The sequence below is a fragment of the Hoplias malabaricus genome, chromosome 14 (assembly GCF_029633855.1).
Source record: "Hoplias malabaricus isolate fHopMal1 chromosome 14, fHopMal1.hap1, whole genome shotgun sequence".
NCBI classification, from domain to species: Eukaryota; Metazoa; Chordata; class Actinopteri; order Characiformes; family Erythrinidae; genus Hoplias; species Hoplias malabaricus.
Genome location: NC_089813.1, coordinates 18,698,874 through 18,715,497, shown reverse-complemented (window position 1 = coordinate 18,715,497; position 16,624 = coordinate 18,698,874). Strand labels below are relative to the sequence as shown.

At 37.1% G+C, this 16,624-nt stretch overlaps 1 protein-coding gene across 5 annotated transcripts; it reads right to left on the bottom strand.

The window, feature by feature from the left end:
* Positions 1-2,754: 2,754 nt before the first annotated feature.
* LOC136666225 (uncharacterized) lies at positions 2,755-16,564 on the bottom strand. Of its 5 annotated transcripts, XM_066644308.1 has the most exons (28): positions 16,485-16,564; positions 15,702-16,241; positions 15,573-15,614; positions 15,291-15,341; positions 14,307-14,911; positions 14,066-14,205; positions 13,786-13,987; positions 13,220-13,336; positions 12,547-12,749; positions 12,323-12,470; positions 11,341-12,228; positions 11,033-11,200; positions 10,897-10,941; positions 10,703-10,795; positions 10,452-10,538; positions 10,087-10,175; positions 9,879-9,987; positions 9,616-9,732; positions 9,451-9,533; positions 9,199-9,354; positions 8,824-8,881; positions 8,604-8,732; positions 8,415-8,507; positions 7,513-7,689; positions 5,066-5,170; positions 4,596-4,695; positions 4,045-4,152; positions 2,755-3,383 (listed from the first exon to the last, which is right to left on the bottom strand). In XM_066644308.1, the coding sequence occupies exons 12-24, from the start codon at positions 11,135-11,137 to the stop codon at positions 7,600-7,602; spliced, it is 1,254 nt and encodes a 417-aa protein (XP_066500405.1). In that variant the 5' UTR covers positions 11,138-11,200; positions 11,341-12,228; positions 12,323-12,470; positions 12,547-12,749; positions 13,220-13,336; positions 13,786-13,987; positions 14,066-14,205; positions 14,307-14,911; positions 15,291-15,341; positions 15,573-15,614; positions 15,702-16,241; positions 16,485-16,564; the 3' UTR covers positions 2,755-3,383; positions 4,045-4,152; positions 4,596-4,695; positions 5,066-5,170; positions 7,513-7,599. The 5 variants fall into 5 exon arrangements, with proteins under 5 accessions (XP_066500405.1, XP_066500406.1, XP_066500404.1 ...); XM_066644309.1 differs by having other exon boundaries at positions 4,045-4,173; positions 14,307-15,341; XM_066644307.1 differs by having other exon boundaries at positions 14,307-15,341.
* Positions 16,565-16,624: the final 60 nt, after the last annotated feature.

Here is a 16,624-nt window from a genome sequence, read left to right as displayed (position 1 = left end):
AGTTCTTCTTGCTCGGAGGTCAGCACATATTGTGTTATTGGTCTACTTCTGTTCACTACCACCCTCTCTGATACTGCTCTGCGCCATCTAACGATCTGTAAATGTTCAATTTTTACCCAATTTATTTCTTTACTAGCCTTCATCATTGGCCCTAAATCTTTTGGCTCACTGTCTTTTGTTATCATTAAGGAAACGTGGAATAGCGTTTGTCACTTTATACCACTGTATCATTGTCTCTTCTAAGCTTACCTCTACTGCTGCACCTTGTGGCCCTATTTTAAGATCACCTGTTGTGAGTAGACTATGCTTTCCTTCCAAATTTTCTTCCCATGCTGTGTTGTAGGCCTCATGCATGCTATCTTGGTCATACAGCACTGTACAGTGTAATTCATCTGAAACTCTCCTCAAGTCAGGTCTAATTGCTTTCAGCCATTTTTCACAAATTAGAAAATTATTTAGTAGGTTTTGTTCTTCTAATCTCAACCAATATACAGAAGGCCTTATTTGTTCACATTAATTTACTGTATTCAAAAGCATCTGCCACACTTGAGATGGGAAACTTATCAGTACTCCATCCGGTGTACATTTTATGTCAGCATTGAGTTTACATAATACATCTCTTCCTAGTAGACATTGGACATGCTTCTGAATAAAGCAAAGGCATGGTTACTTTTTGATTGTCAATGGTCAATTCCAAGGGCTCAGTAAATCTTAATGTTTGCATTTTCCCAGAGAAAGTCCTAATTTTTTCATTAGACAGGGGGAGGTGAGCACCTTGTGGGCCAATCACTGAGTGTGTGGCACCTGTATCAATTAAGAATTTCAGATTTTGTTGACCATTTATGCTAATTGGCACTACTGGTTCTTCATTTCCCATTGTTGAGGCAACCAAATTTAGATACTCCCCCCTTAGGTCTCCTGGGCACCTTCAATACCATTCTTGATTCTGGCAATCACGACTGTAGTGGCTTGGCCTACCACAAGTCCAGCAGTATACAGGAGATCTCTGATATTGTTGTGCTTCTGGCTGCCTTGTCGGCTGCACACTGTCTTGTGGGAAAATATTTGTAGGAGGCATACTTATTGGCCTAAATGCCCCACGGCCCCTGCCCCTTCCTCTTCCTCTTGTTCCACCAACATACACATTAATTGGAGGCATCATAGAGGTGTGGGCTGGGCCCGTGTGCATAGGTGCTGTGTTTTGAGTGTTATGGGCCACTGGGTGTGTTTGAACTGGCTGGTTTGATGGTATCACTACTGCTGCCTGTGTTATTGGATCTTTCAGTTCAGGACCTGTTTGATTTAATGACTGAGTTAGCACTGCCATTACTTCCTCTTTCTTTTTCTCTTTTTCTTCAACTCTGTCAATTGGACTCTCTGTAGCTGTAAAGTTAGTTTTTCCATGTTCTTCTTCTCCTGCTCTTTCATTTTCCTGTATCTTTCTACATGGTGTATAATGTGGACTTTATATACAGCCCATTTCATGTTTGCTAGTCCAACTACCTCATCCAAAGCATTCTGCACTTCTTGAGGAAGGCCATTCTTTAGTAGCATTTGAAATAATCTACTGTTAGTTTCAGTTTGGTCCCAAGCTGAACCCGTTTCCTCCATCCACTTCCTTTGAAATTTATTAATGAACTCATTTACACATTCTCCTGCCTTTAACTCAGTGGTCTCTAACTGACATGGATCCATTTTTGTTGGGAATTCTTTTCTGATTGCAGCCCAGAGCCTGTTTCTATACTGATCTAATGGGCCCTCATCCCATCTCTGGGACATAGACATTGATTGCAAGTGAGCCATGGAAAAAATGTTTCCCATCCTTATTTTTCCAACTGTCTGTATGGCTTTAACATCTCCTACAGCTAATTTGTGTCCTGTGGTTCTCTCTTCAAAGGCAGTTATCCACCTTTGTCCCCAGTATTGATATTAGGCAGCTGATCAATTAGCCATTTTAGATCCATAAAGGACCATGGGACATATGCACTTTGTATCCCTTTGTACAGCAGTGGACATTGTTTGGTAACACTTTCTATGAAGCCCATATTTATAAGCCTTTATAACTACAGTTATAACCGTTTATAATTTGTTTATAATGCATCATAAACATACTTATAAACTCTAATAATGCCTCATAAGGCTCTTATAATGAACTATAATTAATTATCATGTAACTTACAAATATGTAGTAACAAAAGTGTCGCTATTCATTATAATGCCTTTTAAATGGATTATTATTATAATTATATAAGCACAATTATAAAGCACCTATAATACATCTTACCAGTTATAAACACATTACTGATGCTTACAATGTATAATAGAGCACATATTTATAAGCCATTATAAAGGAAATTATAACTCTTTGTAACTTAGTTATAATGAAGTGTAAGCATACATATAAACTCCAATAATGCCTCATAAGGCTCTTGTAATTAACTATAATTATTTATTTACTAACTTATAAACATGTAGTAACACGTGTCACTATTCATTATAGAGCCTTTTAATTGGACATTGACCTGTGATAATTATAAAGCACCTATGACACATATTAATGATAACAAACACATTATAAATGCTTAAAATGTCATCATTGTGTGCTTCAAGTAAAGTGATTGAGAGTTTAAATTTATTGCTATTTATAAATAAATTATAAGATACTATAAACATTTTTGTAATTTGAGGTGAAACATTTAATTTCCAAATAAGTATAAAAGAAGACACATTATTGCAAATTAAAACTTTACCTTTAATTTCATTATATGACCAGAAAACTGAAGTGGTGCCTAATTAACCTGCAATCAGGAAGCTCTCCCAGCTGATCACATAAACAGTACATCATATTTTACATTCAAATGTCGAAATAGCTTAGTTTTAATACATATTTAGGCATACTCATGTGCATTGTATTTCCTGATATCATGAATGAGGCGCCCAAGAACATTATCTTGTGATTTTTAGCCAACCAGTACTCCCATTCTATAACTCTTAGGTGTTCTTTTAAGAGCTTTGTGGAACGATTTCCTTGGTGCTGCCAAATATCAACCTTAAAACCCTGCCAGGCTCTCTCTAAATGCTGTGTGTTTGCTCTTGTATGTGGATCAACAAAGTGCCTTTTATGGCATACTGTGTGATGATTGTAGCCTTCTTCTGTTAGAGCTCTCTTGTAGGCTTTCCATTCATCTGTCACAATGCTTGTGCCTCTTTGAACATAACGGAGAATGATGGGGATAAGGCTGTGCCGAGAGCGGTTTATAACAATCTTATTATTTAGTATAGAAGACCTTAGTATTGGTCTTCTGGTGGTCCGGTGAACTTCTAGGATACCAAACACCCATTTTTTATATCCGCCATGCAGAACCAGTCCTGCCTTGATTGTACTATGAAACATAATAAAAATTGCAAGAGTCTGGTCATTGTTCAGGTATGACATGCATTATAAAATTACACAGAACACTTTGAAATGATGACAAAAGACAATTACACCTACAGTAATCCTAAAGAAGAATAATATATATTCAAGTAACTGTGAAGCCTTCACTAAATATTTCATCCCAAACCTTAACTTTGAAAATTAGTGGAGGACCCTATTTAACATAGTTATTAAATAAAATTAAACAATGTCAAATAAAGTCAAATGCAAGCACCGTGAACTTGATAAGGGTAAGACAATGAGTGAATGAGTGAGTTGGTGCAATAGCTGGTGAGATAGCTAAGTGAATTAAATAAGTGAACTTATGAATGGGTGAATTAGTGTGTGAGTTAGTTAAGGGATTTAGTATTTAAGTGGCTAACTAATGAGTGAAAGAGTGAGTTATTTAGTTATTTATGTGTTAATTAGTGAGTTAAGTGATTTAGAGTGTTAATGAATAATTGAGGGAGTTTGTGAGTGAGTTCATGACTGAGTTAGTAATTTGGTTAATGAATGTGTGTTTTCATGAGTGAATTTTTTGAGTGAGTTTATGAGTGGGTTAGTGAGTTAGTGAATTGTATTTTAAATAAGTATATATAACAATCTTCTTAATTTTGTCTGACACTTACTTTTCTTTTATGTGAAAACTTGCTTTCGTCAAGCAACACAAATGAATACCGCCCACCAACTCGCATTGCACCTTGCTTGAGGACCTTGCTGATAGCACGCCTACAGATCTTAAAGAACATTGAAATGTCCTTTAAGCAAGACAACAATTAAACCGACCCAAATAAACAGTGGTGCAATATTTTTATGTGCAAACAATTCCATTTTTGTGAATGAATTGATATCAATGATAAAATTGTCCTTCTACAGATATACATCTTTTAGTTACTGTTAGTCACTGTTATCTGTGTTTTACCACAAAACCCTTTATGACTTAACCAGTCTTATTAAGGTAACTTCTGCCTTTTTGTAACCTAAGCTGATAAAGGAGTACTTGTTGCCCATTAGGCAGCCAGTGAAAATGCTTTTTTGATCACAATCAAATTCTGTAGCTTTCAAAGAGCAACTGATATTTGTTTTCAGATTGTAAAGCTGTCAGTGCAAGCACTGATATTTCCCTAATATGTAAGGTTTTTAGTGTATGCAATTTACACCAGATAGAATACTGACATACTTTTCTCATGTCTGATGCTATTTTTGAGAGAGTTCTGCTGCTGGCAGCCACGCCATCATCCATGAGGTCAATCTGCCTCATTCGAAGACCTTGAGAGTACCTGCAAATTGAAAGAAAACCAGTAATTTTTCATTTGTTAACAATCTCTGCTGACAAATACAACTAAGACCAACTTTTGCTGGTAACTGGTTTGACATGGTCTAAGCTGGTCTTTGATGGTCATCAACTAGATTCTTGCTGGTGTAATATAGTCATGGTGGTTGACTGGCTGGATTTCCAGCAGTCCTAGACAGAAACATAACCCATGTTGGTCTAGTGGTTAGTACAGCTAAACCATCAAGCTCAAATGTAAACATGTTGTATGTTAGTCAGTTGTGTATTGGCCTAACTTAGCTTAAATATTTTGAGCCAAGCTATGCTTGTCAGAAGGATACTAAAAAAGTATCTATCTTCGCATAATTTGCACATACCTGTAAATGAACTGATGATTTTGCAGACTTCTATGTGATCTATAGAAAATGGTTCCTTTGCGAACGGACACTGTTTTGCCTTGGGAATAATGTCTTTTACACATCCTATTGGAAAAGATGTATGATGTTAATATTAATACATTTACATCATATATAAAGCAGTTGCAGTTAGAAGGATGCATTCTTGTCTACAAGGAAAAAATCCTAGATTACTGCAAATAGGCAAGAGTTTAAAATTCACAAACTAAAGATCTGTCAGCACAATCTATTGGAATATTTTTTGAAGACTACGTTTCTGTGTGCTTAACAATTTGGAGAGATTTGGGGTGATAATAATTATATCACTAATGAACTTAACTGAACTGCGTTCTATTAACTAGGGTGACATTTCAAATAGAAATGTTTTAAGTAACTGGATGATTCTAATGATATGTGACTTAATGATCATTTAGATAAATCATAATTGGAGAAAAAAAACATAATCCCATAATTGAAATGGATTAAAAAGGCCTGAAAATGTCATCTTTTTTTTTAGGACTGCCTAGCGCTTTCAGAGACGATGGCGTCGCTACGGCAACATAAACAATCACATAGCAGCAAGTGATAGCGCTCTTTCGCATGTAAAACTGAGATTTTTTTCAAAGGTTTTGAATGAGTATTAAATATCAATATGAATGTATGCTTTCCTGCACGTCAAAGATTAACGTGTGCGTAGAGGCGGTAACTATTAAAAATCCCTGCTGGAGGCTCACTGTCTTCTGGAGTCCACATCGAGTTATATGATGTAGCCACCTACTGAGCTGGAATAGAGAGGCGGTAATAACATGGAAAGGCATCGGCATCTTACGTTCGCGTGACGCTGGCACATGCCAGTGACATCGGCACCTTACGTACAGGTGACAGTGGCATCTATTTTTTTTTTTTTTTCGTGACAGTGGCATGTGCCAGTGGCATATATTTTTTATTTTTTTTCGTGACAGTGGCATGTGCCAGTGGCATCTATTTTTTTTTTTTTTTCGTGACAGTGGCATGTGCCAGTGGCATCTATTTTTTTTTTTTTTTCGTGACAGTGGCATGTGCCAGTGGCATCTATTTTTTATTTTTTTTCGTGACAGTGGCATGTGCCAGTGGCATCTATTTTTTTTTTCGTGACAGTGGCATGTGCCAGTGGCATCGATTTTATTTATTTTTTTTTTTTTGGTGACAGTGGCATGTGCCAGTGGCATCGATTTTTTTTTTTTTGGTGACAGTGGCATGTGCCAGTGGCATCGATTTTATTTTTTTGGTGACAGTGGCATGTGCCTCCGTTTTGCGCAAATGTCGATGACATTGCCATCCGTTTTATGACACTGGCGTATACCCCACTTCATTGTTGAACATCTGCCAGTAGACTAAGTGTAGCTAGCATAAGGATGTTTAAACTAGCTATATATTAAACTAGCGCACGTACCTAGTAGCATGTAAACGGACCAAACAAGTGACATGCTACAAACATAGCATCCCTTATTCGCACACAGTCCACTGTCTCTGTGTTCATGGACAATTGAACTACAAGTTCTTCCCTGTTAGGGGTATACGACGCTCCTCAAAACCACAACTTTCAAGACGTCGACATACCACAATGCTGCCGTGCTGCAACATTAGTACTGGACTACTAGATTAATTAAAATGTCTTTATTGCACGTGAAGCTCTAATAGCATTGTACACCACTGCATGTCAGATTCTTGAAAGCTGACGCTTCAACCAAGACAATGTATGACTTTCTGATGAAGGCTCATATGTGCTGACACCCAATTCTACTGACATATAATCCAGATTTCCCCTAAATATTTTTGTCAGTCTTATGCAAAATTTGTGTGTATATATATATATATATATATATATATATATATATATATATATATATATATATATATATATATATATATATATATATAGTTGTGGTGGTGGTGCTTTTCACATTTCCTTTAAATTATCAATACATGGAATTTGTCTGAAGCTATTTAAATATTTGTATAACATTGTACCATTAAGAACTGGAATCGGGAGTGGCATAAAACCCCATATAGAAATGATCCTTACAAAATTAAATGTGATATTTTCTATATAACAATACAGCTTGGTATTAAGTTGGCTTTATCTTGAGTTTTCATTTTAGGAGGGCAGATGTGTCAGTAATATGCTGCAGACTACAATTTTACAATTGTACAATGTACAATTTTACCAACACCAGTATGTAATAAATATTATATATTAAAGTAAACTTGTTAGTCCAGTTCCCTTTTTCTCCTTTACAATAAAGTCCATGTGTTTATTGAACCATTGCAGTTCTGTAAAAATAAAAAAAAAAAAGTAAAAAATGTGAGTCAATGTGTGTGTGTGTGTGTGTGTGTGTGTGTGCTCCGCCCTGTGAAGGAAAGGCGCCTCCTCCAGGGTGTATTCCCACCTTGTGCCCAACGAATCCAGGTAGGCTCCAGACCCGCTGCGACCCTGAACTGGATAAGCGCTTACAGATAATGGATGAATGAATATTTTAAAGTAACAGAACTTGACCAGAAGCCATCAACACTTCTCCAGCATATCGGCAAATGTTCAAATGTTTCATGAAGGTGGCAAGAGTCACCTTGATAAAGACAAGAAAAGTAAGAGTTACCTCATAGTAATATCCATCTACTGATAAAACAAGAAGGTACAGTAATCCAGGCTTTAAATCAATGTAACATTTTTCCAGAAGTGATAAAATACTGTCCAGGCATGCATGGGTTAACATATTGAGCTGAATATGTTATTCTGTATTTCATTAAGCAATTTGTAATGTGTAGTGCCCCTTGGACGCCACTGTAAGATTAGGCATGGGTGACACAAAGTCAAGATTTTATCAGCATTGAATGATGTCGCCTTAGTTTAAATAAACAGTTAAAGTGTTCTAAGTTTGGAGATAATGATAGTAATTCTGATGTTAGGTCCTTAAATTACATGTAAGGGTGGCAACTTCAAAGACTGGAATGAAATAAATAATAATTGTGTAAATGACTTTGTATTTACTAATAATAACAACAAAAAACCCAACAGTCATTAAATGCTTTTAAATGTAATAATTCATCTGTACAATCAAAGATTAGAATTGTCCATACTATGGCTTTTTCTGTAGTTCTATATGGATGTGAAAGCTGAACAACAGGAGACAGCTTTGGTGTCTGTGAATACTGAAGGACTCTTATTTTGGACATTTTGTGAAAATATAATTGGAAAATTATGCTTGAGACAGACAGTTTAAGCTAAAAGAGGAAGAGCATGAAAAGGCAACATATAACTGGAAGTAGTAGTATATGGAATAAGAAAACATACTTCAGGGAGCATCACATCAAAGATGTAATCCAAACTTTCAAGGCTGTTCTCAGGTTTGACTGCTGCTCTTATCTTGTCTGCCAGTTTGACAAGCTATATATGAGAGATAACATGAGCTGCAGATAATCCATTCTTTATCTCGATATGATACTAAAATGGCGTATGAAGTTCAATGTGCTTCATACTCACATTGTCATCACTAAAACTGCATTGCTTAGGTTTCAAACACTGCTTTAACTTCAGTGACACTTCTGGATGCTTCCAGAGGTAGAAACGACTTGACTTTTTTTCCTCTGTCTGCAGAGCATCATGCAGAGCCTATGGATGAAGAAACAATAACAGATATAATACACACTCACACTGGAATCAAAAATATGTTTTTTGACTTTAAAAGAAAACCTTTATTCACCTTTATTTCTGTATCTGAGATCAGACCATCAACTCCCTGCTTCAGTGCTTTGATTTTACTGCAAAGAAAACAGGTACATGTGGCACATCAATGTGTCTGTGTACTTCTTTGAATTTCCATCTGAACTTCCATGGCCAAATTTGAACGATTAGTACATTCTAACTGCTTGGAATAAATGATGAAATTGTTTTTTTTTTAGTAAAATAATTCTTTAGAGTAGAAAAACCTGTCTTTTTCAAGCTTAAGGTGTCATAGGAAAGCTGGAACTGACCTCTTTCCAATGGTGTAATGTATGTACTACTAATAAGGTTGTGTTGTGATAGAATCTTCATACAACATTTATATTGTAAAGTTCTACATCACTTATAACCTCACCTGTCAAATGTATAGGGCTGTGGTATGTCACAGCCACATCTGAATTTCCCTTTTTTGACCTCTGCCTCAGACACACCAGCGCAGTCCATGTGCAGCCATCCCAAACATAGGTCACACTGAACCCAAAGCACCTGTACCACCTTCGAGTATAGTGTCCTATTTAAGTGAAATGATACACACAGCCGTGTAACTAGTATGGTATGCCTTCAATAACAGAAAAATATCAGTTTAGAAAAATAAAGAAAGACATACCCCTTTTCCCCAACACTCTGATAACAACATACTTGCAAGGCACCAGCCATGCACTGTGTTTTACTAGGAAACCTCATGGAATCCTGCAAAGAAAAAAATTAATTGTTTCAGTAATATGAATGACTGCTAGTATGAAACGAGTGAAGTACACATTGGACAACTAACCTCTATCTGGACACCTTCAGCTAGTGCTGCTGCGTGATATTTTCGCATATGCTCCATTTGAGACCTCCCTACGACCTCTGTGGCCAAGCTGCAACTCTTCAACTCCATCTCTGCCATCTGTAAATCATGCATTCTATCCATGTCATGTGTGCTAAGCAATACCAGATATATGCAGTTTAAATTGGTGTTTGACTGCTTATGGCCCAATTTTACAATAATATAAAAATTATAAACACTCGTAGAATATTTTCTTAAGAACTTACAGTGCAAACGAAAACTCCACAGTTGTTGGTATCCCTGGAGCTCTGTAGCCACTGGGATGGATAACAGACTGTCCAGTCAGCCAGGTTCCATGTTTGACTAAATGCATGACTGGAGCAGAAAAAGTGAATGACTCACATGCAGATAGGTTTTTGAACCCTTCATGTTACTGATTGTAGCCGTGTAACAGTCTCAAAGATATATACGCACCACAACATATCCATCTGCTGATTTGGAATGTCTCTATAAAGCCCCATGGAGTCATAGACCCGCAGCTCGTGAACTCGTCCAGAAAACACCTGAGAGAAATATATGGCTAATAATCAGTGAAAGTCATACATTGTCTTGGTTGAAAGGTCTGCTATTTAAGTACCTGACATGCAGTGTGATGTAGTCCCATCAGAGCATCACATGCAGTGATGACATTTTATATCAAGAAAACATACACTAAATTATTGGGAAAATGCTTTATTTGAATGCTTTACAGGGGTTTCCCAACTTTGCATAAGACTGTATTTGCAATTTTTATCATTAGACTATTTACCAGATATGTGTACTGTAAAATTTAAACTGACCCACAAAATGTAGTGATTGCCAGTTTCGGGGTTGTCATCATTTTGAACACAACGAGGAAAAATAACAGTGTCACTGGGCTTAATGTCCTGTAAGCAACAAAGAACAGATTACACTGATCAGGTATGATATAACAGTCAAGTTAAATAAAAACAAAATCAATGAGCAGCATAATAATAATAATAATAATAATAATAATAATAATAATAATACGAAGAAAAACAACAACAAGAATCAACGAGCAGCAGTTTACCTTCAGGTAGGATAAATTGCGAGAGGAGATTTTTTTCTCAGTGATCCAGTCCCTCCACCAGCAAATAAAAATGAATGTCGGAAGCATGACAACCTTCAGGTGGAAATAGCTGATCAGATGGTGACAAACTTTGGGGAGAAATACTAAATACAGATTATGCTTCCAATATTCCAAAAAATACAATTAACACTCACATTCTGTGTATTAGACACAAGCTGTGCAATTCTTGTGTTAACTGCCTAAACATAGATAAAAACAATAATTAATTAACAGTCTTCAAACCAGAACACACACACACACACACACATACACACACACACACACACATACATCATCAGTCAGCCATGGCTGAGGGAGTAGTGCACCCTCTGAATCAGCTGCAAGGTTCTCTGCTGGGCACAGTGTTTGCAGGTCCTTGATTGAGATTATATTCATCCCAACACGCAAAATGATGGCTGTTGTGTTCTTCACAACAGAGTACAGCTCCAACAGCTTTTCCTGTAAAATTATTACAATTGTTTCAATTAATTTGTAATGAATACTAGTTTCATAGCTGTATTTAATATTCAGTTTTGTTCATGAAAATGTAGTAAACAAATCATACTACAGACTAATTTATGGAAATTTAAAAAGCATACTTCATTTTCCTTCAAGATGGGGAAGAGAGAGATTGAAAAACACTGGCCAGCAGTCTCCCAGTCACATCTTGGTTTCTTATTCACACTTTCCTCAACGCTTTCTGAATGTTGGTGTTTAGTGCTTTTATCTGCAAAAACATTTTTCAGTTAGCACAACAAAACAATGCAACACAAGAAAAATTAATTACAGAACATCTAACGAACATGCACCAAAGAGTGACAGTCTGCCATCCAATCCAACTTGAGCTTTCTCATGTGTGTGCCTCTGTATTTTGTCCATAAATTCCATGTTTACTTTATTGTTGTGCATATGGAACACCAACCGTAGAGCAAACATGAAATGAGTGTCCTTCATCTGACAAAGAAAGTAGCGACAATTTGCTAGCTCTCTGTTGAGCTGTTCTGCCATGGATGTGTTAATGTAGCCAGACAGCTCTGGTACTAGATCAAGGCTTCTGAGCTTCTCCTTTGGCTGTTTTTGGTTTTGCTGGTGGAAACGGTCATACAAAGAACATCTATCTGAAGTTCCTGTAATCGGATGAGGTTTGTTAAATTTTTCTCCAGTTATATTGTTCTTTCTCTTGACTGGTCCACCTTCTTTTAGAACTTTAATCCAGGGCAAATTAACCTTAAGTGTTTTGGCTAAAGCCTTGGCCACATTTTCATCAGTAGCTTCACAGAGGCGCCCATCATATGGCTTAAAATATGTTTGCCGAGTTCTGTTGTTGGCATGTCGTGCCACTCTTCCTGCTATGTCAGATATGTAAACAGTAGGAGGGGTCTTGAAGCTTAAAAGGGCATCAACATGATCTCTCGCTGACTCTTGCCACCATAGTGGAGAACAACAATAAACAATGGAATGAGGACAGCCAACATGGAGGACACCACCTTAAAAAAGAAACAAGCAAAACAATATGAATGGAAAGCTTTTCCCTAGTTTTAATATTTTACATGCTTTCTGATTTCAAATTTCAAATTTTACCTCCTGCCTTTTGGAGTTTTAAAAACATTTTTGGATAGACTTCTTTGTATAAGTGTAGTTCCTCCAAACGATTAATAATGTCAGAAGCAGAGCCCTCTGCAGATACTCCAAGAACTGCACACCCTGCAACCAGCTCACTTTTCGAAGGCTATAAAAATAAATTTACAACATTCACCATGATCCTTGACAATTAAAGCAATCCCAAATGCATGTAAAGAAAATACCTTTTTTGATTCAAGTAGTTTAAGCACAGTGTCTTCTACAGCATGAGATGTAGTAGAAAGTGAAACATCATTTGTGCGCTCTGCAAATCCTTTCAGGACCTCAGTTTTGGGCAAGACTGGCCCAGCACGTCATGCCACTCCAATCCATTGGGCAAACGCAGAATAGGAGAGATCACTGGAGAAAGGATTTCTCGCTCTTGTGTCTGAGGTTGGAACAGAATGGTATTTAATTAAATATTACAATGTTTTAGTTTTTTCTTTAGAATTTCTTGTAATTCTGATATTATAGTGTATAGCCAACTAGAGCAGCGTGGTGACACAGCAAATAGTGTCGCAGTCACACAGCTCAAGGGGTCCTGGAGGTTGTGGGTTCGAGTCCCGCTCCGGATGACTGTCTGTGAGGAGTGTTGCGTGTTCTCCCTGTGTCTGCATGGGTTTCCTCCGGGTGACTGTCTGTGAGGAGTGTGGTGTGTTCTCCCTGTGTCTGCGTGGGTTTCCTCCGGGTGCTCTGGTTTCCTCCCACGCTCCAAAAACACATGTTGGTATGTAGATTGGTGACTCAAAAGTGTCCGTAGGTATGAGTGTGTGAGTGAATGTGTGTGTGTTCCTGTGAATGAATAAGCCAGCTAGGGGATACAGTAAAAAAAAAAACAGTTTTATGTAACAAACTTACCATAACAAAAACCTGTAGCAATGAGTTCCTTTTCCAGTGATGACCATCTCTCATCAACATTTACTGTAAGGTCACTTTGTTGAATATTGTCAGTGCATGGTCTCTTCAGGAGATTCACTTGGAGAGAAAAAATATTGTGAAATGACTGAAAAGATGACAACACATGCATGTAAAAATAATATAGCAGGGCATGAAATAACAAACTAAAATGCAATTAATTAATATTATATTGGACATCCCAAAAATGATCAAAATCATCACCACCATCTTTTATAATATATCTGGGGGATACATGGGCACAGATTGTCAAGGGGAGGCAGTGCAACTCCCACAGCAAAGTTTTAGTCCCCAGACACAAACGTCACACAAAACTACAGATGCAGAAACGGTCTTTAGATGTCAGGTAAACTGTTCAGAAACTGTAGATGCTGGAAACAAAGTTTCCAGCAGAGATGTTCAAATTATTTGAATAGAAATATTATTCATCTTGTTCAAATATGTTTAGCAAAAAACAACAAAAAAATATATCCCCTTTTCCCTTACAAAGTAATGTAAAAATGGCTTACCAGGCAAGTCAAAGGCCACTTTCCAATTGGCATCAGCAATTAAAACAGGTGGTTCATGGCCACAGCGTACACAAGAGAAGTCATAGTGATAACTAGTCATTGCCCAAAAATGGAAGAAGGCTTTTCTCAGCGTGTTGTGATGTATCTTCACGTTTAGGAGGTCCTCCATCATAGACAAAAAACGTCCGATAGCTGTGTTTGACTATTATATAGGAAACTTTGATTAAAACTGATATTTGGCAAAAATTGAAAATGCAAAAGGACACAAATTTTTTTTTACCTTGAGGGCTGATGTCATCATTGAACAGAAACGGATAGTCAAAAGAATTCTGTTGTTGAAATTATGAAATCCCGTTGTGAAGTCCTGAAATCTTACAGGAGTCCTGCAGATCAGGCACTTTTTCACACACACAGTGACACCTTTACATGAAAAAGTAATTAGAGAGTGGCCTTTACATTTATATCTTGGAAAAAAAAGAGACAAACACATTTACAAGTACTCTTTTGGATTGTGCACAAACCTTTCTGAATAGACTCTAGGTCATAGATGATTGCATTTTTGGTAACAATCACCATTTCTGTGAGGCCAGGTGGCGTTGGCCCAGGGCAGTATGGACATGTTGTTTCTGTAGGCTCAAACCACGCTGGCAGAGGACTGACCCAAATCTTTAATTCCTGTGGCAAATTCTCAGGTATTCTTTTCATCTGCCAGAGATATGTGGTCATGTCTACTATCTGTTTTTTTGTGAGGCCATCTTTTCTCTCCAAACAAATGTCTGCATCCTCCTCCTCCTCTTCAAAACTGTCTCCCTCACTGGCTGATTGGGTACATTCAACCAACAAATCCTCTCTCTCTTGATAAAGCCACCACATACTCAAATAGATGTGAATACATCGGTACTGTTTCTTGGTGCCTTTACAAAGGCAATACCAGCAGCCAGATAGTTTGTCAAAAGTCACTCTAGTCCTTCCATAAACACACCAACGTCCATTTTTGCCTGTATATACAGAGAAATATGTGTACCTGCCTGAGTAACCATGCTCTTCATAGAAAATGGGGAAAACTGTGCAGCTTCCCTCTGTGTGTGCTGTCTGGTTGATGAGGACACACTCCTCTTTCCTAGAACTGGAAATTAAGCCTTTTTCATGCATTAAGTCAATAGATCCATGTTTCATGGTTTGTGGGGCCACATATGGATGTGCATGTGGGACTCTTCTCAAATGTTCACACTCGAGACCTGGCATTCCACTTGCTTTTGCCAGAGTCATGTACTCCCTGCACTCTTCCACTTCACACCCAATAACCTGCGATGTGGTACTTTTTTGGACATGTATTGGTGTCCTCTGGCCTCTGCTACTTTTGGCTGTTATGAAAATGCCCTTCTCTACATCTACACAGTATATTGGGTCTGTCTGTTTTTCATGTCTCTCTTTTTGATGCCTTCTGAGGCTTCCAGCTGTTGCAAATGATGATTGACAGAAGGTACATTTAAAATTGTCCTCACCAGATTGCTTCTGTGGACAGTTTTCTCTCTCTTCACTTCTCTCTGGCTTTTCTGTAAAAGTAAAAAAAAATCTATTCGGCCACAGAGCAATTAAATTTACTACAGAAAGAAATGCAGGAAGAGTTCTGACAACCTATTGAATATGGAAAATAAAGGTGAACTGTGGATACAGCCATGCATGCATGAATGTAGGATTGATGAAGAAGAATGAAGAATGCCAGATGAAAAAGAAAGCTACAATAACTACCCATTAAAAAACTGTAAGACAAACTGTACACATACTTTCAGTGAACTGTTCCTGAGAATCTTCATTCAGAATGCATCCTATGAAAGCAGTTTATAGACTTGTAAGATACACAAAGGTACACCACAGCATATGACAAATTTATACCACTGACAGGTAGATCTTACCATGTTTTTGCAAATGGATTTTGAAAGAGGGTAGTCTTTGCAAAATTTGTCCACATTTAAAACAGTGCCAATGACTTCTTTTTAAGTCTTTAACTTGTCCACAAAAACATGGCACTGTGAAAAGATCTGACAGAAAAAAGAATTCAACATTATGTAATTACTACTGAACAGTTAGTTTAGCTGTACAAGTCATCAAAAGTCTACAAAAACAACAGATCATAAACAGAAAATTTTTATGTTATTTCTCTGCTTCTCTTTACTCAATCTCAATAATAAGACAATCACACTGATCACAAAGGAACATTTAGATCATTAGTATTTCCTCAGCATTTACCAAAATAAATATACCATTATTAACACAGAAATTCAGATTAGAAACAGACAGCTTACTATTGCTAGCATCTTTAAAAAACACAGAATACTTAAGATGTTTTTTAGAGATGTGGTCCTGGGTGCACTCATCACTCTTTCTACAGAAAGGACAAGTTCTGTGAGCCTGGATGTCATGAAACAGCCCATCAATTGTTTTAAATGTGTGTCCTAAAAAGCAAAATAAATACAGGATAGCATTCAGGTATTAATGTTAACATGTCAGAGACTTGCAGCACCAGAACGCAGGCACACTAAACTTTATAGTAATATATATAGTATTTATATTACTGATAACCAGTGAACATGATACTACACGGAATTTAACACTACCTGTATAAAATAATATAAATAATAATGGGAGCTACACCACTATTTGTACCCATTTAATATGTAATAGTACAACACACCTACCGTGCAATGTCGCCATATTGTTTTCTTCTTTGAGAAAGACCTTAGGCCCCTAGATGATGCCAGTGTTCAATTTTCTGATTAGGCCTAGCAGGGTTGCTACCTCAATTTAAAATTCGAAAATTTAAAAAAGTAATGTTTCA

Excerpts from the sequence above, each read along its gene's own strand:
- LOC136666225 (XM_066644306.1), bottom strand. The coding sequence starts at position 15,054 with ATGACTCTGGCAAAAGCAAGTGGAATGCCAGGTCTCGAGTGTGAACAT. Across the intron at positions 13,337-13,785 it reads AGTGGCCTTTGACTTGCCTG|TGAATCTCCTGAAGAGACCA; the intron begins GTAAGCCATTTT and ends TTTCTCTCCAAG. Across the intron at positions 12,750-13,219 it reads TGCTACAGGTTTTTGTTATG|ACACAAGAGCGAGAAATCCT; the intron begins GTAAGTTTGTTA and ends TTCCAACCTCAG.